This window comes from Nerophis ophidion, linkage group LG02 (assembly GCF_033978795.1).
Source record: "Nerophis ophidion isolate RoL-2023_Sa linkage group LG02, RoL_Noph_v1.0, whole genome shotgun sequence".
Taxonomy (NCBI): Eukaryota; Metazoa; Chordata; class Actinopteri; order Syngnathiformes; family Syngnathidae; genus Nerophis; species Nerophis ophidion.
Window position 1 is genome coordinate 6,297,811 of NC_084612.1, and position 23,869 is coordinate 6,321,679.

Consider the following 23,869-nt stretch of genomic DNA (forward strand, 5'->3'; position numbering starts at 1 on the left):
CTAAAAACCCGTGATGTCTTGCGTACACGTCATCATTACATGACATTTCGAAGACAAAACTCCCCGGAAATTTAAAATTGTGATTTAGTAAACTAAAAAGGCCGTATTGGCATGTGTTGCAATGTTAATATTTCATCATTGATATATAAACTATTAGACTGCGTGGTGGGTAGTAGTGCGTTTCAGTAGGCCTTTAACTTAATTAAGCGTACAGAAGCCCTTACATTGATATCTCTGTTAAGAACATTTAAAAGTGATTTAGGTAGCCCTTTATGTCTTTATTATTATTATTATTATTTATTATATTTAATACTCTATCTGAATTTGCTTTAGTTTTTTTCTTTGATGTTGAAAGTGCCTTGACTTTTGTGTGAATTATAAATGTATGTTTGTTGTTCGATTAAAAATAAAAAAATAAAACTCAGTCACAGCCTTCTTCCCATAATCCTTAGCGGCGCGTGAAAAATAACCAACTCGGCCCTGTCGTGTCGTAGAAACCAATTTGTGGAAGGACGACACAAACTCACTTCTTAACTTTGTCCTCGGGAACTCCTTTTCAACCGCCGCCTCGAGCTTTCCGCAGCGGACGCTGTTTTTTTTGACGAAGAACATTCCAGGTTATTAAGGTTAACTAAACAAAAGGAAGATGAGTGGCGGAGGAACGCCATATATCGGTAGCAAGATTAGCCTCATCTCCAAGGCCGAGATTCGCTATGAGGGAATCTTGTACACCATTGACACCGAAAACTCAACAGTAGCGCTTGCGAAAGGTAAGCCAAGTCCCCGAAAGTGTGTGCTTTATCACGTCAAGTCGGACAGGATACGCAGTATTTGTTATATCATGGCAGTTTTTTCGTATTTAGCTAGCTAGCCTAAAAGCTAACTGTAAACTAGCTACGTAGGCTCAAGCTAATGTGCGTCCTTTGTTTATGTGTTTGACGCCAAAAGCTGTGTTTGTGTGGTGAAAATAATTAACTTACTCCTCTAAAACTGTCTATAAATGCATATAAACCGAAACCCGTTTGTCCAAATACTTAGTGAACACAACGAAAAGACACATTTAAAGTAAGGCATTCATCGAATTCGTGTTTGTAAAACTACAAGTAAAATGTCTATTTTTTTTTTTTACTGACAACTAAATTACTATTTAGTGCCACCCATCCATTTCTACCGCTTATTCCCTTTTGGGGGCGCTGGCGCCTATCTCAGCTATTATCGGGCGGAAGGCGGTGCACACCCTGGACAAGTCGCCACCTCATCGCAGGGCCAACACAGATATACAACATTCACACTCACATTCACACACTAGGGCCAATTTAGTGTTGCCAATCAACCTATCCCCAGGTGCATGTCTTTGGAAGTGGGAGGAAGCCGGAGTACCCGGAGGGAACCCAGGCATTCATGGGGAGAACATTCAAACTCCACACAGAAAGATCCCGCGCCTGGGATTGAACCCAGAACTGCAGGACCTTCGTGTTGTGAGGCAGATGCACTAAGCCCTCTTCCACTGTGAAGCCCTACTATTTACTATTTAGTGATGAAAGTCAAATACCCCTGCTTTATGATGCCATCTAAAATGTGCTTGGGCAAAGACCAGAGGTGAGCTAGCGAGATATATATATATATATATATATATATATATATATATACATATATATATATATATATACATACATACACACACACAGTGGGGCAAAAAAGTATTTAGTCAGCCACAGATTGTGCAAGTTCTCCCACTTAAAATGATGACAGAGGTCTGTAATTTTCATCATAGGTACACTTCAACTGTGAGACACAGAATGTGAAAAAAAACAAATCCAGGAATTCACATTTTAGGAATTTTATCAATCAATCAATGATTATTTATACAGCCCTAATTCACTAGTGTCTCAAAGGGCTGCACAAACCACAACACAAATCGCTATGACATCCTCGCTAGGCAAGGGCAAGGAAAACTCACACCCAGTGAGACGTCGGTGACAATGATGACTATGAGAACCTTGGAGAGGACTACATATGTGGGCAATTATTCTCTGCATTTGACCCATCACCCTTGATCACCTCCTGGGAGGTGGCCACGACCGGGAATCATTTTCGCACTCGCATTCAATTCACTAGGGCCAATTTTTTTTCGTGTTGTCAATCAGCCTATCCCCAGGTGCATATAGTCGAGGTTTCTGTGGTTTATCCGTTATACAGTGCTCAATACCAAGGTTGAGCGGAATATATGTTGGGTCAGGAAAAAACACAAGAAAAATCCCCTGACGAGCAGGGAAGGCTGCAATACAGGCTTGTAGGGATGATTAAGCCTCTTGTTTTTTTTCCCTGACCTAACGTGTGTGTGTATGTGTGTATATATATAATGTATGTGAATATAGATGTATTTATAGATATATTTATATATAACATTATAGTGCTTTTAAGTTCCTGTGGAGGGAAAAAAATACTCTTATTTCCAATACCACATGAAAGTGGTTGGTTATGAACATCTTATTTATCCAGTTTCCATACTCCTCTTTATACCTTTTTAACAAGAAATAGTCTATTCTGTAATGCCTGGTGATTGACGGGTGTCTTTCTAATGGGCACCACTGACATAGACTCTAATTCAGTATTGTCATTCCGCTGAGACCTAATGCGTTTAAATGATCTGTCCTGTCTCCCGCCAAACAGTTCGCTCTTTTGGCACCGAAGATAGGCCCACCGAGAGGCCCATTCCACCTCGAGATGAAGTGTTTGAGTACATCATCTTCCGAGGCAGTGACATTAAGGACTTGACCGTTTGCGAGCCGCCCAAGGCAACCAGCAGCCTGCCCCAAGACCCAGCCATCGTCCAAGTAAGCCGTTCTCCGCAGTGATATGCTCTTTTAGGGCATTAGAATGTGTTCATTTTTTATTTTTTTTTAAGTTTTAAAACTCTTAAATGATCACATTGTGATTTATGTGCAGCATGCTTTGAGTCAGAAAAGAGAGACAGGTGGTAGCAATCATGTTCATCAGGACTGATGACTTACTGCTTGAGCTCACATAAATTGTTTGCATATTTTGAAGTTGTGCTAATTAAAATGACATTGCAATATGTCCTCAGCCTATGTTGTCATATTTAGAGATTTAATATCTAGAGCCAAACCTGTGTTGGCGGCCACTTGCCAAAAGAAGCCACAAAAATGGAGAAAAGTAACATTTGACCCCTTGTTTATAAGGGCCACTTAATTTGCTTCCCGAAATGTTTTTTTTACTCCGTATAGCAGCCATTAATATCATTTGCTGCAATGAGGCAAGCTGTTGAGTGTTACCTTACCCAACATTTACCAGGAAGGAGCCCTTGAAGTTGTACCAACTCTACCACCCTACATGGTGTACCTGCTTAAAATTAATGTTAAAATCTTGTTTTCATGAACCCAATGTTGTGTTTTGTCGCGTCACGTGTGATGAATGTAACATCACACTAGGGCTGGGCAAAAAATTGATTTTATGGATAAATTCAAGATTTTGGTTGCAGACTTTTTTTTCTTTTTTTTTTCCTTCGTTTTTTCACTCGTCTTGCTAGGGCATTTTTTGAGCTTTTGTAGCCTCCGCCCTCACCCTTATTTCCTTAGGGAGATCCACACACACATAGCACAGCACAACATGGCTAATGCAAACAAGAGCAAGCCGTTTGTTCAAAGAAAAGAATAGTGTTGCCAGTGGTTTGGTTTCGTGGCCTGTACGCTGGAAAGTTTATTTACAAAAGGCAGCAGCAGAAAAAAAGGCAAAACCAAGGCAAAAAAGAACAAAGTCATGCCAAGAAGCCGCTTACTGTGAAGGAGTCATTGACACAAGGTACCATGTATAATAAGAATGAAGCACAGTGGAAAACAATCTCCAAAGTTGTCGCTGTGCATGTAGCTATAGATGTGGTGTCCAAACAGTGGAAAGCCTGTTAACATCCAAAAACTAAATTTTAGAGACACCTCAATGCTACATTTTTATTTTACCGAAGTATTTTATTTGATACAGAAAGTGCCTCCTATAAGAAGCTATATATTGAATACCTGTTTGATTAGGACAATGCATATTGTTCAACATATGAGCAAAAGCTTAGGATTAAATATGTCTGAATTAGCTAAAACAGCTAAATTTCATGTTTGATTTTTTTTTATTTTATTTGATAGTCTAATATATATCTGTTCTAAAAAACAATTTTATAAAGATGAGTATTTTACTAAGAGTAAGATGCAGTGTTCACAGTACACTAGTTATTGATTAAATAAAACTTATTTTGAATTAATTTGTCATTTGTATTTATTAGTTTCTTTAAAAAGTAGGGTGTGAAAAATAATTTTTTCCGAAAAAATATTTAAGGTTTTATTTTCAGGCCATTTCTCCCAGACCTATGTCACACCCTTGTTAAACATGCAACATTTTTTTTCTAAAAATCAACCGGTTTGATTTTGTTTAGACGTACTTCCTATCTGTGCAAACTTCCTGTGGCATGCGGTATGAATAGAAGTAGGGAGGCGACGATATTAAAACATTTCTATCGCTGTTATTGTGACCAAAATTATCACTGTTATCATTATTAGTGTGGTATTGTTGAATGTGCTCTGAAAGTACACACTAAAATCTTTAGATTTTTTTTTTTTACTAATTGAAATATATATGTTTTCATGTTTTGTTTGCTTATGTTAATAGTAGTGTTCTGGTGTGAGTTGTGGCATCTTACTCTGTTCGGCAATCCTTGAACTCACAGTAAAAACCCCTTCATGTCATATTCCTTTGAGTATATATCGATCACTCTCTTCTAAGAGTGCACAGTTAGCAGGTTCAACGTGCTTAATTGAATAGCTTAGTTGCTCAGACAGTAATGTTTATACAAGTTTAGATTGGGGTATGAGGTTTCTTAATGCGGAAATGTCTCTTGTATTCAAGTTCGCATTTAAGCTAGTGCCAGTACGTCTGGGAGTTTATCAAAATGCAGTTAGCAGTCATGTTTTTTTAATCATATTTAAAACGATAATACTAACTGTCGAAAGTTTTGCCATGGTTCTCATTAATGCCGTTTATTGTTACATCCATAAGCCTTGCATATTTGCTGCTGAGAGCTTTGGAGCATTGGAGACATGCAGCACAGCTGTTGGAGTCAACTAATAACTAGAGTGGAACCTTGATGGGATATAGGGTTCAGTTTTTACTTGTTTACTCTTTTTGGATAAACTTCCTACCATCTGTGTTTTTGTACTGTCCGCAACCTTTGTATAGCGGCTACCCTGTTATAGTGGCCACTTTTGCTATTTTGCATGTGTGGTCGCTATAGACAGGTTTGACTCCAACTACACCACATAAACCCACGTTATGTACAGTATTTTTTCAAATAGAGGCCTTCACTATTTTAGACGCCCCAATTACTGGCCGACAGATAAGTGTCGCCTCCTGTTTCCCAGACTATGTGGCTGCAATTACTTTTATGATGACTAACAGTACTGTGTCGTAGTATTACACCTTGGCTAGGGAAGGCCGAAGTGCAGCCTAGAATGTAGATGTTAGCATCTCCCTCCAGTCTGGGGCGATTCTTAAACTTAAGAACATACATATGAGACAAACTAACCACTCCGAGAAAACAATGACAAGCACTTCCCTACATCTAGCCGAAACAGAAGAAAATTATTAAAAAGAAAACAAGGATCTCTCCCTTTTGAAGTGAATGATTTAACAAAATGAGAAATTCAACGTGTGGCTAGATAACAATTCTAGCAAGGTGTAGGGATTTTTTTATTAGAAGGCAGGACCTTTGCTGCAGCCAGTCAATCAGTCCCAACCCTACCCTCACCAGGGTACTTCTAAAAGCAGCCTGGACATAATCAACTGGGGGAAAAAAACACAGAAATTCCACCTACAGGCGCAGTTACACATAGTAAATATGTAGAAAAACACGTTAAGGGCACCTGTCAACTGCACAGCTTAAATTGGTGGTGGTGTTTGAAGAAAAAATGCTGCACGACTTTTCCACTTTGACCCAAAAACAGTATGTATTATGCAAAATGTACGTATAAAATTAAACTTTGACTTAGACAAACTTTATTGATCCACAAGGGAAATTGTTCCACACAGTAGCTCAGTTACAAAGGATGGAAAGAATACTGTAGGTACAAAGTAGACTAAAAATGTACCATAGTAGCAAAATAAAATATAAGTAGTGCAGTGTTTAGTTTAATAAAAAAAAAAAAATAATTCACCTGTTTAAACAAACATTTTTCCCCTATTAGATGGCTACTTCTTTGTAGTTTGAGTTATTAAATGCCCTCAGCCACTCTATGAGACAACATATCTTATAGATTTAAAACCCATTAATTTTGTTAATTAGCTTGTCTTCAATTTAGTAATCAATGGATTACCCAAGGCGAAGTTTATAACTGTTAGGTTGTGTTCTACACGTGTAATGCTTACAATTGTCTTTGTTGTCCTAGTCGTCTATTGGAACCACCAGCAATGCACCGGCGCCATCGTCTTTCCCATCTGCTGCCTCGTACAGTACAGGACCCTTCAGGGCCCCGGTGCACTCGTATGGACAGTTTGGTGTTGCACCCCTCGGAGCTCAGCAGTTTGGGGCTGCCGGAGGTAAGAAGAAATTTTAACACAGAATAGACACCAAATTGGAAACCATTAACTGTTTGTGGGGGGAAATTGCTGTTTGTCTTCTATGGACTTAGTCCTATTGTACTGATTATCTTGTACATACGTGTGTGCATGCATACTACTTACAGTCTCATGCTACAGCTACTTTGTTTCTGTTCTCTGGGTGAGGTTGGGAAGTGTCTGTTGGGTGCCACCAATGTGACACTTTGTAAGCTGTGTACCCCCAGACTCATCCATGTAACAGAATAAACATGGTGAGTGCAGTTGACAGTTTAACAATATTTAAACTAGTTCATTACTCTATTTTATTACATACAATTGTTTGATCAAAACAACGTCAATAGTACGCAATAACTAAACAATTGAAATATTTCTATCCACTACTCATTTAAATGAGTTCTTTTATGCAAAAACAATTTGTCTTACCTATGTGGCACCCGTTGTTGTGTATTTGGGATCCCCATAAGTCCCAAAAATCAGAAATCGATACCATGGCATGGTGCAGGTATTTATAAAACAATCTTTCCTTCTTCCAAACTGGCTCCAAACCTGTTTTTTGGAATTTGAGACTTAAGTGACATATTTTGCCTTAGTTACGTTAGCGGATATCAGTCACAGTCAAAGAGGGCATGGCCTGGAGGAGGACCTCAGCACATTAATAAGACAGCTCACAAAACGGCGCATTCAGATAGGACAGTCACAACGCGGCCTGAAGACTGTCTGTAAGCTAAACGTATGCAAAAGGATCACTATTACATGCTATGTAGACAACAAGGAAGTTTTTAAATTCTAAAAAAGATCATATTACTCCTTTAAATCCTTTGTTTTTTACCTTTTTTGAAATCCTCCTGTGTCCGGAGTTTGTAAACATTTGCAAAAAAAAAGATGAAAAGATTTAGAGGAAGTAAAAGTATCAACTCAATGACTTTAGTATTTATGAATTGATCCACTAACTGTAACAATGCTGATACACAACTGTTGTTGTATAGATCTCTTGATATTGTAATTGATCTACTAGTTACAATTCTGGTAATATCTGCTTACTTTCTGCTTCAAAACTCACTATGCACTAGACATTGGTAATATGGCCTAAAATCTATTTTACAATATTGCAGCTTCCTGCAATAATGATATATAGAAGAATATATTATTTTTTTTATAAAACATGATGTTGTTGGGTCTTCAATGTAGTGAGTCCCTGGGACCCAATGGTAGTAAATTGATTGGGCCCCTGGGATATTCCAAAGGTTCCCCAATTTATACAAAAAATTATAATGAATTAGTCATCATTGTCACCAACGTCCCACTGGGTCATCATTGTCACCGACGTCCCACTGGGTGTGAGTTTTCCTTGCCCTTATGTGGTTCTATCGAGGATGTCGTAGTGGTTTGTCTTGTGGTTTGTGCAGCCCTTTGAGACACTAGTGATTTAGGGCTATATAAGTAAACATTGATTGATTGATTGATTGAATTAACGTATATCAAAAATGCATCTGAAATTTAACAAAAGTTTTAAAAAGTTCACAGACGCTGTTTGAGCATTCTGTGTATTTCATTACCATCACCGGAGTGTTTTGTTCTTTTCTTCTCATTACATTATTTATGCAGTTTTTAAATGTATTTTCGTTTCACTAAATAAGCCTTAATCACTTGCCACTTTTAAAAACAGTGCATTTGTAATAATGTGTTGAAAGAATTCCCATTGCATTTATTAAATTAATGGAAATGTGTGCCAAACTGGAACATAAGTGCCCTGTAATAGTGCCTCAGACTGGAAGTCTCTGCAAAAAGTGGTGAGGACGGCGGAAAAGATCATCAGGACTCCTCTTCCTCCTGTCCAGGAAATTGCAAAAAGCCACTGCCTGACCAGGGCTAAGAAAATCTGTAGAGACTCCTCCAACCCCCACTAAGGACTATTTTCACTGCTGGACTCCAGAAAGAGGTTCCGCAGCCTCAGTAGCAGAACCTCCAGGTTCTGTAACAGAACCTCCAGGTTCTGTAACAGCTTCTTCCCTCAGGCCATAAAACTCTTGAATGCATCAAAATGATTCCCTCAATTTCCCCCCAAAAACGGATTAACTCACTGGAATATAAAGACAATATTTCATACATTCATATACGTGGATGCATATGAAAAAATGCAATATATTTATTTATCTGTACAGTAATCTATTTAATATCCTTAAATATTAATATTGCTCTTTTATTTTGCACTACCAGCTAATGCAACAAAATGTTGTTCTTATCTGTACTGTAAAGTTCAAATTTGAATGACAATAAAAGGAAGTCTTAAGTCTAATAAAGGAGCTGGTCAGATCTCTCGTTGAGGTGGCTCACTGCGGTCAGCCAAGTTTTAGAACTGTCTGCATTACTTTTCCAATAAATCAATAATTGATTATTGATGTTTACTAATCAATTTTACAATCACCCATGTCCGAGTTGTGAGGCATTTAAAATCGATTATTTCCCTCAACTTTAAACGAAACGTGGATTTATTTCTTATGACGTTTCTATTAAGTGTTGAAATTAAATAAATGATGACTGGATAACTGTTTTGGTCGCTGCTAAACAAGCATGTTGCGATACTGTGTACAGGTGATGAAGTCTGTGTTGAGCTATTGCACAGAGGGTTGAAACCATGCTTGTCTGGTCTGTTGACAACAATCTGTATTTTGTTAGTTACTTGTGCTGCAACTAACGACCGTTCAAATTGTAAGCCGTCACAAATAAATTGTTTGGGAAACATTTGTATTTTTGTCAAAGCGGTTGTTAGCTTTGTTGCTCTAGCTTTTCATAAACCAGGTTATGTTTTTTTGTCTGCACAGGACGTACCAGTCCTCAGATGGACCTTCTCGCGAAGAGTTCCACCCTTGAGAAGGTGGTGAAAGCTCCCGCCTCGGCTGTCCCCGCAGCATCTGCACCGGTCAGCCAGAGGAGTCACATGGCAGCACCCCGACTTGTTGCAGCCTCGACTGGCAGCCAGAAGCCTCCCGACCTCCTAGAGCAGAGAAAAGGTGAGTGGCGTTAACTGCAGGATGGATACACTGTAAGCTTTAGGGATGTACTGATCAATATCGGCCACTTTTCGTGAAAGGATATATGATCGGCCATTGCAGATTAATGGCGATCACATTAGCCAATCCAATCCTCCATTAGTGTTGTCCCGATATCAATATTTTGGTACCGGTCCCAAAATAATTTTGATACTTTTCTAAATAAAGGGACCAGAAAAAATAGCATTATTGGCTTTATTTTGACAAAAAAAATTTAGGATACATTAAACATATGTTTCTTATTGCAATTTAGTCCTTAAATAAAATAGTGAACATACTAGACAACTTGTCTGTTGGTAGTAAGTAAACAAACAAACAAAGGCTGACATATGAGGTAACATATTGTGTCATTACCCATTGTATTATTTTATCAACATTATAGACAATCTGTAAAAATTGATTATTAATCTACTTGTTAATATCTGCCTACTTTCTCTTTTAACATGTTCTATATACACTTTTGTTAAAATGTAATAATCACTTCTTCTTTTGTTTGATACTTTGCATTAGTTTTGGATGATACCACAAATTTGGGTATCAATCGATACAAAGTACCGTAGTTACAGGATCATACACTGGTCAAATCCTCATGTTTCCAGGGACATATTTCCTGAGTTTATAAACATAATGCGATTTTTTTTTTTTAAACGAAAGGTGTTGCGATGCCAGAAAATATAGATGTAATCTTAGTGGTATCGACTTGATACGTGCCTGTACTTGATGTAATTACAGTGGATGTCAGGTGTAGAGCCACCAATGGCGTTTGTGTACATTTTGATGTTGGTGAGCTACGGTGTGTAGTGAAGCATGTTAAGCTATTCCCCGTCCTGCAGGGATGATACTTGTAAGAAACTTACTTTATTTGTCACCATTGAGACCAGGATTAGTGATTTGGAAGTAGCTAAAACACTGCAGACGGCGGATGGACGTTAGCGGCAAGCTAGCTGGCCATGTCTTAAATCACCTCTTCCTGAGAGTGTTTCAGCAGTGTTATAGCTTCACATTTATCGTTAGTTTTTAGGCCAAAATGCGTCCGTTCTCCCTTTATTTGTCAACACACTGTGTCTGCTTGAAAGTACTCCGTGATTGTGTGCTCCGGAACATGCTCCTCTGCTGGAGTGACCATATCAATATTTTGTATCTCGAAAATATGTTGTTGTTTGATCGTTACTAGAGTGACCATCCATCCATCCATTTTTTACCGCTTATTCCCTTTGGGGCCATATCGATATTTTTATTCTCAAAAATGACATTTTGTTTTTGTTATAATTTACAATCTCAGGAAAAAGTCCCTGGACACAAGAGGACTTTTGAGGGCAAGCAAGTATTTAAATATGTAGTATATACTACTTTTTGCTTGGTTAAGTTATTGTGTACTATTGACTTTTTTGATGAAACAATTGTACGTCTTAAAAGAGAATAAGGAACTAGTGTAATTATTCTGTTAGCATTGTCGTACTGTTAATAGCACTCACCTTAAATACAGTACATTAAAAAATGTACAGTTAACACGTGACTGGTATGGGCCGGTCTTACTCATTGATGATCGGTATCAGCAGCATTAATTTTTGATGGAAATGTTCCCTCTTTTTTAGTATTAAAAACCTTTATTTTTGTTGTTCAGCTCCAGGGCCGCCTAGAATGACTCATGTGGATCATGAACGACATGCTATGGAAAATCGGGATCCAAACCGGCGTCAAACCAGTGAGTATTTTTGCTTTTTTTTTTATAAATAAGACAATAATACTAAATTGCATTTATAAGTATTTAATGGGCACGACATCTAATCTCAATTATCTCAATCTTATATAGCTGCTGCAATACTTAAGATACCGTATTTCCTTGAATTGCCAACAGGGCGCTAATTCATTTAAAACATTTTATCACTCCTGCGCTTACCAAAGGCATGTGGTAAAAGTAAGCATGCGCTAATTATTTTAAAACCTCTTCTCACTCCGGCACTTACAAAAGGCATGCAGTAAAAATTTGAGTGTGATGTAAGGGTTCCATCATGAAAAGCACATTTAATTAAAAAAACGTTATTATGGTTATCATTTTCAGCACCGAAGGCTTGGAATTACCTACAATCGAATATTCAACTTAAAACCCTTGTTACATTAAATGAGTTTAAAGCTTCTGTGAAAGGATTGCAGTCTACCTTGTCTGTATGCACATGTGTCATATGAGCAAGTTTTGATGTTGTAAATGTGATGTTTTATGTGTTGTTTACTGTTTTTAATGTAACCTTGCTGCTGCCCACTTGACCAGGTCTCCCTTGGAAAAGAGATCCTTGATCTCAATGGGATTTTATCTGGTTAAATAAAGGCTAAATAAAAAATAAATTAATAAATATTTTTTATTATTCTCTCACCTTTACTTATAAATTAAATCCATGCCAGCTCCTTCTGATCAAAAGCATTGATAACTTGTTTGTAGAAGTCTTCCTTATCTTTCTTCAGTTTTAAAAGTCTCTCTGTCTCGATGGAGATCTTCCTTTATTACCTCCTGCTTCGTTTTAAAGTCCAGTTTAGAAAACTGCTATCAGACCGCTGCTATCAGGATCACTAGCGCCCACTACCAACAGGAGGCGGGAGTCATTTAATGACTCATATTTGACAGACGCAGCTACGGTATTGTGACGGTCTCAAGCCGTCGTCTTGCGGGTTCCCAGGACTACCAAGGAAGGACATGGCTTGAGCAGTTTGACTTTGTTTATTTTTCAATAAAACCTCAGTCCAGGTCGCCCTTCCTCTCCACTCGCTCGCCTTCTCCTCGCCTCCATCTTGGGCCGGGTTCAAGCGTGCCCTGCCTGTCTGTCGGACCGTCGGCTCCACAGGTATATCAATAAGACATACCTGCTTACTGTTCTTTTCAGCATAGGACCTTAAATCCTACTGAATAGCTCTTAATCTTCTTCCCTTTATGCGATTTCAAATTATCGGTATTGAAATTACCCTCCTCCATTTTGAAAATGATGACAGGGGAAGTGTCACGAGTTTGACCCGGCGGTAATACTAAGCATGCGCTAATTATTTTTGCGAAGCGAGTTTGACCCGGCAGTAATTCAAGGCAGGCGCATACTATATGCCCGGCGGCAATTCAAGGAAATACGGTATCATCCTCTTGTGTATTGGAATGTGTGGGACAATCCGCAGAATGCCTGGTGGAATACAATGTGGTGGTCTCCATTCTCGATGCATAAATACTGACTAGCTGATTTTCTTACTATGCAATTTCAAGTAAAATTCAGGCCGGTATCGTCTACACCAATACCATATGCAAATACATCTAACTTGTCTGCTAAAATGTTAAAAGTTGTGTATTTGCAAATAACATATATATTTTTTTAAAACAATAGAAATGTAAGAAACGATAGCAAAAAATCAGAGTGTAATGAGAGAAAGCTGACATTCTTAAACTAATAATAATAATAATAAAAATATAGTTAGTCACCTTTAAATATATATATATATATATATATATATATATATATATATATATATATATATATATGTGTATGTGTATGTGTAAATATATATGTATATATGTGTGTGTGTGTGTATGTATGTATGTATGTATGTATATATATATATATATATATATATATATATATATATATATATATACACACACACATATATATATGTATATAATATCTGTTTTTAGCATTTTTTTTTTTCACTTATTAAAAAATATCAATCTGGGCCCTCCATGCTTGCCTTTCCAGTATGCGGCTTTTGGTGATAAGTTTAGACACACCTGTTCTAAAATATTAGATGCTCCCGAAATAAAAATGAAATATACCTAAAATAGCCATCCATCCTTCAGCAACATTAGAAAGTTCCCCCTGGGGGATCCCAAAGCGTTCCCAGGCCAGAGAGGAGATATTACCCCCCCCAATCTGGTCCTTTAGACGTGCAACGAGGACCTCCCTAGGGAGACGCTCGTGAGGCATCCGCACGAGATGCCCGAACTACCTAAGCTGGCTCCTTTCCAAGCGAAGGAGCAGCGGCTCTACCCCGAATCTCTCTCGGGTGACTGAAATTCTCACCCTATCTCTAAGGGAGATGCCAGCCACCCTTATGAGGAAACTCATTTTGGCTGCTTGTATCCTCGTCTCATTCTTTCGGTCATGACCATCACTTCATGGCCATAGGTGAGTAGGAATGTAGATAGCTCGGTAGGCTGAGAGCTTTGCCTTCTGGCTCGGCTCTCGTTTCGTCACAACAGTGACGACGAACCTAAAATATGAAGAATGTTTAGTTAGTTAATTAAATAATAAAATAATTGTGAATTAATTTCAAAAATCAAAACCACCATAATAAACACTGTTAAATGTTACTGAACATTAATATTTTCGACACTAGGTTATACAATTAAGCTATATTATTTTTATTCAATTATTACATGGGGTAAAAAAAATAATAAAAATGTAAGAAAAAAAGCCAAAATGTAAATAAGGAGAAAAAGCAAAACATTTTCTAACTAATCATTAATATCATACTGAGTCACTTGTATTCATAGCTGAAACTTATCTATTTAAAAAAAAAAAATTCGAATTAAAAAAATATCAATATGGCCTACACATACTTTGACTTTTCAGTATCCTGATCTAAAGTATCGATATTTGATTGGAGAATTGCTATTAGAGCATAAAGATCCGTTATCGATGTTTCGCACATCACTGCCGACGAGTCTGGATGACTATACAAGTGTGTAGCATGTTGATTGAAGGCTAATTACCACCTGTCAGCTGGCCTTCAGCCGAACCGCCGCGGGGTGCGGAACCGAGGAAACCGCAGCCGAGGCAAAATGAACATGCGCAGGGACGGCCTGATGAAGTTCGAGGAGGACTTTGACTTTGAGACGGCCAACGCTCAGTTCCACAAAGACGACATCGACAAGGAGCTGCAGACCAAACTTAAGCTGAAAGGTGTCGCACACTCCCTGACTCAGCAGACACTTTTCATTGTGGTGCTAACTGTGTTTCTAACTGTAGACGACAAGCCTGAAAAGGCGCTAAATGGCGAAGAACAGGAACATCCAGCGAGCGAGGCAGCGGCGGCGACGGCGGCGGCTGAAGACGAGGAGGCTGCGATGAACGCCTACTACGACAAGACAAAGTCCTTCTTCGACAACTTGTCCTGCAACGACTCCAAGTACACAACTTTCTTTTTCTTCATCATACAGAGGAAGCGCTAATCTCGTGCTCTTCCAAAGTCAAACTGTCGCCATTATAACACTTCAAACTGTACAAATAGGGATGGAACGACAAACGGTATTGATGAGCTTATTATTTTTTTAAATGAAAATGATAGAAAACCCATAATTGATAACTGCACTTTGAAAAACTCAGGGAAGGACTGGCGCCAGCTCACTGGTTTAAATGTGAACATGCAAACAAGAGACATTAACGGGGTATGTCTTTAAGAAAGAACATACCCCAGTCTAAGCGCATATTAACACATTTGCTGAGCAAGTAAATAATCCAATGTGCACATTCAACCGACAAGATGTGCTCTCTTAGAACAGAGATTGTTAGAGGAATACTACACAGGTGTTTTTACAGTACTACTGTTCAAGGACCGCTAAACAGTCCACAACGCCCGCTAGAAATATTTATTACACACTTTTCGTTTGAATAAATAATAAAAGTGCTACAGTACAAAAAACATTTAAAACAATAAAGGCTTAGCCATTAAAACAGAGGAAATACTAAGACTAAAACATTATCCGTAAAGCATAAAAACAGAAAACGATTGGGTTTTGTAAGTGTCAATTTTAGTTATTTAAAATAACTTGTTCAAAACATTTCAGTGTTTTTTTAAGGACTCTTTGAGCAGATTCAACAGTAACGTGAAAATAACTGGTAATTTTGGTCACACTAACTGTAATATGATATTTTTATATTGTTACATTCCATTTTAGAGGTTCCAGTTATTCTTTTTTGCAGTAAATGATTCAAATATGCTGCCGATTAGTCTTCCGTAGTCTTAGGGTGTGTGGGCGACAAACACAATTGACAGAAGAGGTCTCAAGAACATTGGCATGAACAGCTATGGCTCTAGGTAACTTCCTAATGTACTGTATTTTCGTGACCATAGGGCGCACCGTATGAAAAGGCGCAGTCTCAGTCACGGGTGCTATTTCTGTATTTAACGCATAAATAAGGCGCACCGTATTTTTGGGCGCAGGCATGTTAAAACATACGCTATCCTTAAAACAATCAATTCCTTTTATTGTCATTGTCATAACACTTGCATCATACATGTCAACGAGATTTTGTTTGGGCTTCATCTAGCGGCATATAAACTGCATTGAAGTGCAGGTTGACAAAAGTTTACATTTAAGCATTGTCAAGAAGATTGCAAATAGAGGGGCGTGGTGTTGGGAAGAGTCAGATGTCTGATGGGTGTTATGTTGATGTTGCAGCAATGCAATGTCCAGGGAACAATTATTGAGGTGGTGAATAGTGATGTAATAAGATGGTCAGGGGCAGGCTATTCATTTAGCAATCTCACAGCCTGGGGATACAGACTGAGAGACATTCTGGTGGTCCTGGTGCGAATTGATCTATACCTCTTTCCAGAGGGTAGTAGGTTGAAGAGGCCATGTGCTGGGTGATGTCTGTCCTTCAGGATGTTGCGTACTCTCTTTAGGCAGCAGAAAAAACAAAACATACGGTAGCATGCTGTTTTAAAAAGGCAGCAGGAGCAAAGCTGAGTTCTTTTGTACTTTTATTGAAGTATTTAACAATGTACTCACAATATTATTTGATCAATGCTCATCTAAAACTCCATCAAAGTCCTCGTCTTCTGTCTCTGAAAAGAACAGCTCGGTAAGCTCTCCCTCAAACACGCCAGATTCCCTCTCGTCATTTTCAGAGTCAGTCTCGTTGCCGCGGGGCTCCTCAGAAGTGATGCCGGCTTTTCCAAGCAGACACATTAGCCCAAGCATCCCCAATCCATTCACAAATTGTGGCATAATTCGCCCGACGCTGCCTTCCAGCTTTTGTAAAGCTGTGTTCGCCCTCTGTCATCCATCGCTCCCAAATTCACTTTGAACGCCCTGTTTACACCCATGTCCAGCGGTTGGGCAAGCTCTGAGTTCGTTTGCTAGACTTGGTTTTTCACAGCGGCTGTGAGGTGGGCGTGCATGGAGTCACAGATCAACAAGGACGGTGACGCGTGGAAAAAAAAACATCCGGTCTTTTTACGTAGACCTCACTCAGCCACTCTCTCAATTTCTTCTCCTCCATCCAGCCCTTCGGATTCGCCTTAATGATGACTCCAGGTGGAAACTTTTCTTTAGGTAGCGTCTTCCTCTTGAAAATCACCATAGGTGGCAGTCTCTGTCCAATAACATGGCAAGTTACACAACAGTAAAGGCCGTTTTTCTCGTGCGCTGTTGTGCGTATCATTTCCGTGCTGGTCCCCTTCTTCTTGACAGTGGTGTTGACCGGAATGTCGAAAGTAAGCACCACCTCGTCCGTGTTGTGTTTGTCGGCAAACGCATCCTGCAAAACTGGGCACGTACCTTTTTAGCGTCCTCTTTCATGTGCAACCTTCACCCTTTAACGTCAGCATGCTGTCCTCATTTACGTCCCTGTGCGTATGGCTTACGTCATCGCATTATTCGGTTCCAGAAGTGCTCTTCCGGTGATCGTTTTTAGGTGCATCATTGATGTGCAAACAATTATCCATTTGTACTGTATCAGCCTGCTGGTGTTAATGTGTTGTTTTTCCCATGGTTTGTGAACACACCGTGTTGGCTTAGAATGAGGAAGTATGGTTTGTGTCTAGGATTGAAGCACGGATGAAATATTTGTTAGAATTGTGCTTGTCTTAGCATAAAGTTGGCAATATAAGCTAAAAAGAGTGTCTGACTTTGTCTTATTCTGGACGCTTGAATATATTATTACTTTATTTTATTTTCACATTAAAAAAAAAAAAATTATGCTGTGGTGCCTAAGATCTTTCTGCGGCGCCACAATCAATTACAATAAGAACACTGGCTATCACAATATAGGTTCTGTTACTGCTGTTTTGTGAAATATCCTTGTTCAAAAATTAATATATGGGCAAAAAGACCAATGTTTTTCCAGCCGGTGTAGAAAATAATACCCAGGCTGTAGTCAGGAATCTAAAAATAAGGGTGCTCCAAAAAATTGTCACGTCCGAATTGCAATTGTTATTTATTCCATTCATCAATCGATTCATAATTTACAAAAATCCTTAGCTTTCTTAAAGAAAAATTTCATAAAGAATCCATTTTTAAAAAGATGCTTTTGGGCCATCCCAGTGCTCTTATGTCCGTCAGCAACCAAAATAAGGTTTTGTAACTTGTTTTGATTAGGTTTTATTGTCATTGTCATACCAAATAATAGATTACGAAAATTGGTTTGAATCAAAAATTGATTGAGTGAAAACCCAATCTTGAGGTGCCCCTGTAATATAGAATGGGCTATTGGTGTCAGACTGGAAGGAACATCACCTGCTTCCAGTTGCACAGTTTCTCTGAAAAGGAGTAGGAAGAAGCCGAGCTTATTTCATGTCCAAGAAAGATGATTTTGCACCATAACTTTGGCAAATGGACTCTTAAGTCAATCCAAGAGTTTTATTACTAATGCTTTGTTTTGTTGTCTTTCAGTAGATCACACGAAGGAGGATATTCAAGGTGAGTCACAAGTTTTTCATTTTCATTTCTGTGACCGAATCGAGCACTTTGTGTTTGGCCGTTCAGAGATCGAAGGTCAACCTGGGCGGAGGAAAGACGCATGAACGCAGAGACGTTCGGCATCCCCATGAGACACAACCGAGGCCGGGGGGGCTTCCGTAGCCGAGGTTTCATGGGGCCCCGCGGCGGGCGGGGGTGGCCATCGAGTCGAGGCTCCTTCGGGCCCCCTCGAGGAGCCCCACCCGGCTTCAGAGGCGGCTACAGAGGACGAGGAGGCCGCGAGTTCTCCGACTACGAATACGCAGTAAGTCCTCCCTGGGAGGCTGATGTGTGAGCCAAAGTTGTGACTTGTGGCTTGTCTTCCAGAAGGACAACAAGGTGGCGGCGTAGTCTCCCACACTGAATAGTAGCTCTTCAACAAGGATTGATCTCATTTCAACAAAGGTTTGGTCCCCACATTTGCCAAGAAGGAAGAAGACTCCGAGTCAGCAAAGTCATCCTTTCGCCGCCTCCATTTTTTCCTTCTTCCTTTCATCAACAGTCATGGGGGAAAAAAGTCCTTCCGCGCTCCCTTTGTACCGCGTTATAGAAAGCTTTACTCCTCCTTTTTTTACGGCATCCTTTTTTTTTGTTCCTGTGGAGGCGGTCCTAAGGAAATGAATGCACTTCTTCCACACTGGTGTTGGCTCAACGGACAAAGAAGAAGCAGACCGGCATCCTCTTAACTATTTCATTATTTTTTCAAGAATGCTTTAGTATTTAGTTGGACAACAAGTTAGCATTTTGTCACTCGTACTTAACCGACATCAGCAATTTTCCACTGAGTTCGGATTGTTTACTGAAGGATCCCGAAATTCTGTGAAGATTGTTTTTTCTTTTTGTTTCTCATAAGCAAGCCCAAGAAGGGACAATGACTGGATATATGCTGTCAAGAATTTTCCCCAGGTTTCTTTTTTTGTGCTTATGTGTTTCTATTTAGGGAGTGCCTTCAATCGGGGAGGGGGTATTTTTCTACAGCTCTCCCTTTAATGTAAAACTTTTGGCAAAAGTATCAATATTAAAGCACTATGAGGTGACAACAGGTTCGGTATTGTTCATGAATGTGCTGCTTGGAATCAAACTTTGCACATACAAGCCCAACGCTGCATGACATCCTGGGGGGGGGAGAAGTGGGCATCAGTTAAATTTTTGAGAAGATTTGTGTTTTTTCCTAAAAGTTTATTACCTCCGGATTATGGAAATTGGAAACCAGGAAATGTTTCTTGAGATTTCACAGCAAAGTTAAGTTTTTACATTAAGAAATAAAGAGTTCAAATGAAGAATCATATCCGTCTGTTTTATTGAAATGTTGTAACTAGATTTCTTAACCGGATACATTTCTATTTCTCAACAGCCATACTCTATTGCAGGGGTGACCAATCTTTTTGAAACCAAGAGCTACTTCTTGGGTACTGATTAATGCGAAGGGCTACCAGTTTGATACACACAAATAAATTGTCAGAAATAGCCAATTTGCTCAATTTACCTTTAATAAATACATCTATATACTGTATATATATATAAAAAAAATGGGTATTTCTGTCTGTCATTCTGTCCTACATTTTTTTTCCTTTTACAGAAGGTTTTTTGTAGAGAATAGATGATGAAAAAAACACTTAATTGAACGGCTTAAAAGAGGAGAAAACAGGAAAAAAATTCAAATTAATTTTGAAACATAGTTTATTTTCAATTTCGACTCTTTAAAATTCAACCGAAAAAAAGAGAAAAACTAGCTAATTCGAATCTTTTTGAAAAAATTAAAGAATTTATGGAACATCATTAGTAATTTTTCCTAATTAAGATTAATTTTAGACTTTTGATGACATGTTTTAAATAGGTTAAGATTCAATCTGCACTTTGTTAGAATATATAACAAATTGGACCAAGCTATATTTCTAACAAAGACCAATCATTATTTCTATATTTTCCAGAACAAAATTTTTAAAAGAAATTCAAAAGACTTTGAAATAAGATTTAAATTTGATTCAAGATATTCTAAATTTTCCAGAATAATTTGTATTTTATTTTCAATCATAAGTTTGAAGAAATATTTCACAAATATTCTTTGTCGAGAAAACAAACTAAAATAAATGAATTAAAATGTATTTATTATTCTTTACAATAAAAACAATAAATTGACTTTAACATCTATTTAAATTGTCAGGAAAGCAGAGGAAGGAATTTAAAAGTTAAAGTATATGTGTGCTTAAAAATCCTAAAATCATTTTTAAGGTTGTATTTTTCCTCTAAAATTGTCTTTCTGAAAGTTATAAGAAGCAAAGTTAAAAAAAAATAAATGAATTTATTTAAACAAGTGAAGACCAAGTCTTTAAAATATTTTCTTGGATTTTCAAATTCTATTTGAGTTTTGTCCCTCTTAGAATTAAAAATGTCGAGCAAAGCGAGGCCAGCTTGCTAGTAAATAAATACAATTTAAAAAATAGAGACAGCTCACTGGTAAGTGCTGCTATTTGAGCTATTTTTAGAACAGGCCAGCGGGCTACTCATCTGGTCCTTACGGGCTACCTGGTGCCCGCGGGGAGCGCGTTGGTGACCCCTGCTCTATTGTATTACACTTTTCCACCACTTGTGGCAGTAATGACACTCAAACGGAAGAAGTCTGGAGCTAAAGTCAATCAATCAAAGTTTACTTATATAGCCCTTTATCACAAATGTCTCAAAGGGTTGCACAAGCCACAACAACATTCTCAGCTCAGATCCCACATCAGGGCAAGAAAAAAACTCCCCAAAGTTTCGAAGCACAATAATGACTTCTGTGGTGAGACTTTTTTTGCATTTTCATTCAAAACACATTAATTTAGTTAGAATTGATTTTACGACTGCTTAGTTGTTTTGTTTTTTTCATGTTTTTTGGAGACCCTATTTAAGTACATTTGTATTTTTGTAATCAGCCTGACCATAGCCTTGATCATCTTTGTGATTTAATACATGCTTTCATATCATTTGACAAGGTTGATCTTGTTTAACTGTTAGGTTAGATATGATTAGTAAATAACATTTAAAAAAAATTACGATTGCAAATTCAGTGTTATTTGAGTGAGACCCATATGCCCCTCTGTGGTGGAAAAGTTGGGCCCCGTGGTCAAAAAGGTTTAAGAACCCCTAAACTAGACGGTGAGATTAGAGGTTAACATCCTTTTTCTGTCATTTGTTCCAAATTACAAACATTTCAAAATATACTGTATATTAATAAACTTTACCAATTGAGTCTTTGAAAACTGCCAGCCTAAAATAATGTATCAAATTAATATCAATTAAATTATATATTTTACAAATTTAATATGCACAGATATATTTGATTATGTAGAAAACTGTACAAAGTGTCGCTTAATCTAGTGGAAAAATAATTCCAACGTACACATTTTTGATATCATTGTTTAAAAGTCACTGCCAAAATGACTTAAAATTTAAACAAACAAAATGTTCCTCCATAATCTTTTAAATCGACATTTGAAATAAGCAGTTATTACAAGATACATTACCTTAACTAGTATAATAAAACATACAGCCACTGCAGGTTTACCAAATACAGCCAATTGTGTCGGCCATTGGCAACAGAGCACCGATTTATAAATCGTTTATTCTGGGAGTGTACAGGCGAGACACTCCTTATCTAAAGCAGTGGACCCCAACCACCGCTCGATTGGTACTGGGCCGCAGAATAATTTTTTATTAATTTTTTTTTTTTTTTTCATATTTTATTTTTTATTAAATCAACATAAAAACACAAGATACACTTACAATTAGTGCACCAACCCAAAAAAACCTCCCTTTTTCATGACAAAAAAAAAAAAATCCCCCCGCCGGGCCGCGGGACAAATTATCAAGCGTTGACCGGTCCGCAGCTACAAAAAGGTTAGGGACCACTGATCTAAAGGATTCCACGAATAATCAATAAAAACAGTGTATAATAAAGGGACTACTTTATGTATAACATACTGTGCATATAATCCATCCATTTTTCTAAAGCTTGTCTCTTTTGGAGTCGCGGGTGGTGCCAGCTAATATACATAAAAAAATTAATTAAACTACGTGTCACAAACAGACTGAAAAAAATAACACATTAAAACACTGGACTAAAAATATCTGCTAATGGCTACATGTTTTTGTTTTTTATAAATATGCAATGATCAAACTATATATATATATATATATATATATATATATATATATATATATACATATATATATGTGTGTATATATACACACATACATACATATATAGCGCTTTTCTACCTTCAAGGTACTCAAAGCGCTTTGACACTACTTCCACATTCACCCATTCACACACACATTCACACACTGATGGAGGGAGCTGCCACGCAAGGCGCCAACCAGCACCCATCAGGAGCAAGGGTGAAGTGTCTTGCTCAGGACACAACGGATGTGACGAGGTTGGTACTAGGTTGGGGATTGAACCAGGGACCCTTAGGTTGCGCACGGCCACTCTTCCACTGCACCACGCCGTCCCTAATACATACATGCATATATATATGTTAGAGCCAAATACACTTTCTGTCTGTCAAATTGATGACGTCACTAAAGGGGTTGGCTCCAAGGCCAAGTGCCTGGCTATTTAAGGAGGAGTCAGGATCTTGCTCAGGTGTTGCTGAGTAGAGGCGCAACAGTTTTTGACTGTGCCAGCCTAGTGTTTGTTTGCTCCCGTGTATTTTCTGTTTTTGTACAAAGTGTGTTATATAAATGTGACTCTATGAAATTAAATATTTTTGTTAAACATGGACATAATTTTGGACATCAATTATTAGCCGGCTGCACATGTCTGAACTAGCTTCATTTATATTCAGCAACCAGTAGCAGTAATAGTATAGGACTTTACCGCTACAATATATAAATGTATGTATACATACATACATACAGACGGACTTACATACATACGTACATACATACATATATACATACATACATACAGACGGACTTACATACATATATACATACATATACATAAAGACAGACATACATACATACATATATATATATATATATATATATATATATATATATATGCACCTGGGGATAGGTTGATTAGCAACACTAAATTGGCCCGTGTGTGAATGTGAGTGTGAATGTTGTCTATCTATGTTGGCCCTGTACATCCTGGCGACTTGTCCAGGGTGTACGCTGCCTTCCGCCCGATTGTAGCTGAGATAGGCGCCAGTGCCCCCCGCGACCCCAAAAAGGGAATAAGCGGTAGAAAATGGATGGATGGATGGATGGATATATATATATATATATATATATATATATACATATATATGTATATAAATACGTATATATATATGTATACATATATATATATAATATATATATATACGATGTAAACTGATTGATTGATTAAAACTTTTACTAAACACATATATTTGATTGATTGATTGATTGATTGAAACTTTTATTAGTAGATTGCACAGTACAGTACATATTCCGTACAATTGACCACTAAATGGTA

At 37.9% G+C, this 23,869-nt stretch overlaps 1 protein-coding gene across 2 annotated transcripts; it reads left to right on the forward strand.

The window, feature by feature from the left end:
* The first annotated feature begins 436 nt into the window (after positions 1-436).
* LOC133536328 (protein LSM14 homolog A-like) lies at positions 437-19,670 on the forward strand. Of its 2 annotated transcripts, none has more exons than XM_061876771.1 (10): positions 437-770; positions 2,674-2,837; positions 6,447-6,597; positions 9,441-9,629; positions 11,293-11,373; positions 14,423-14,602; positions 14,669-14,828; positions 18,319-18,345; positions 18,412-18,649; positions 18,712-19,670. In XM_061876771.1, the coding sequence occupies exons 1-10, from the start codon at positions 647-649 to the stop codon at positions 18,733-18,735; spliced, it is 1,338 nt and encodes a 445-aa protein (XP_061732755.1). In that variant the 5' UTR covers positions 437-646; the 3' UTR covers positions 18,736-19,670. The 2 variants fall into 2 exon arrangements, with proteins under 2 accessions (XP_061732755.1, XP_061732763.1); XM_061876779.1 differs by having other exon boundaries at positions 18,322-18,345.
* Positions 19,671-23,869: the final 4,199 nt, after the last annotated feature.

Bases quoted from the DNA above. Each gene is read 5' to 3' on its own strand.
- LOC133536328 (XM_061876771.1), top strand. From the start codon at position 647: ATGAGTGGCGGAGGAACGCCATATATCGGTAGCAAGATTAGCCTCATC. The intron at 2,838-6,446 runs GTAAGCCGTTCT...TTGTTGTCCTAG, and splicing joins AAGACCCAGCCATCGTCCAA to TCGTCTATTGGAACCACCAG. The intron at 14,603-14,668 runs GTGTCGCACACT...TTCTAACTGTAG, and splicing joins GACCAAACTTAAGCTGAAAG to ACGACAAGCCTGAAAAGGCG.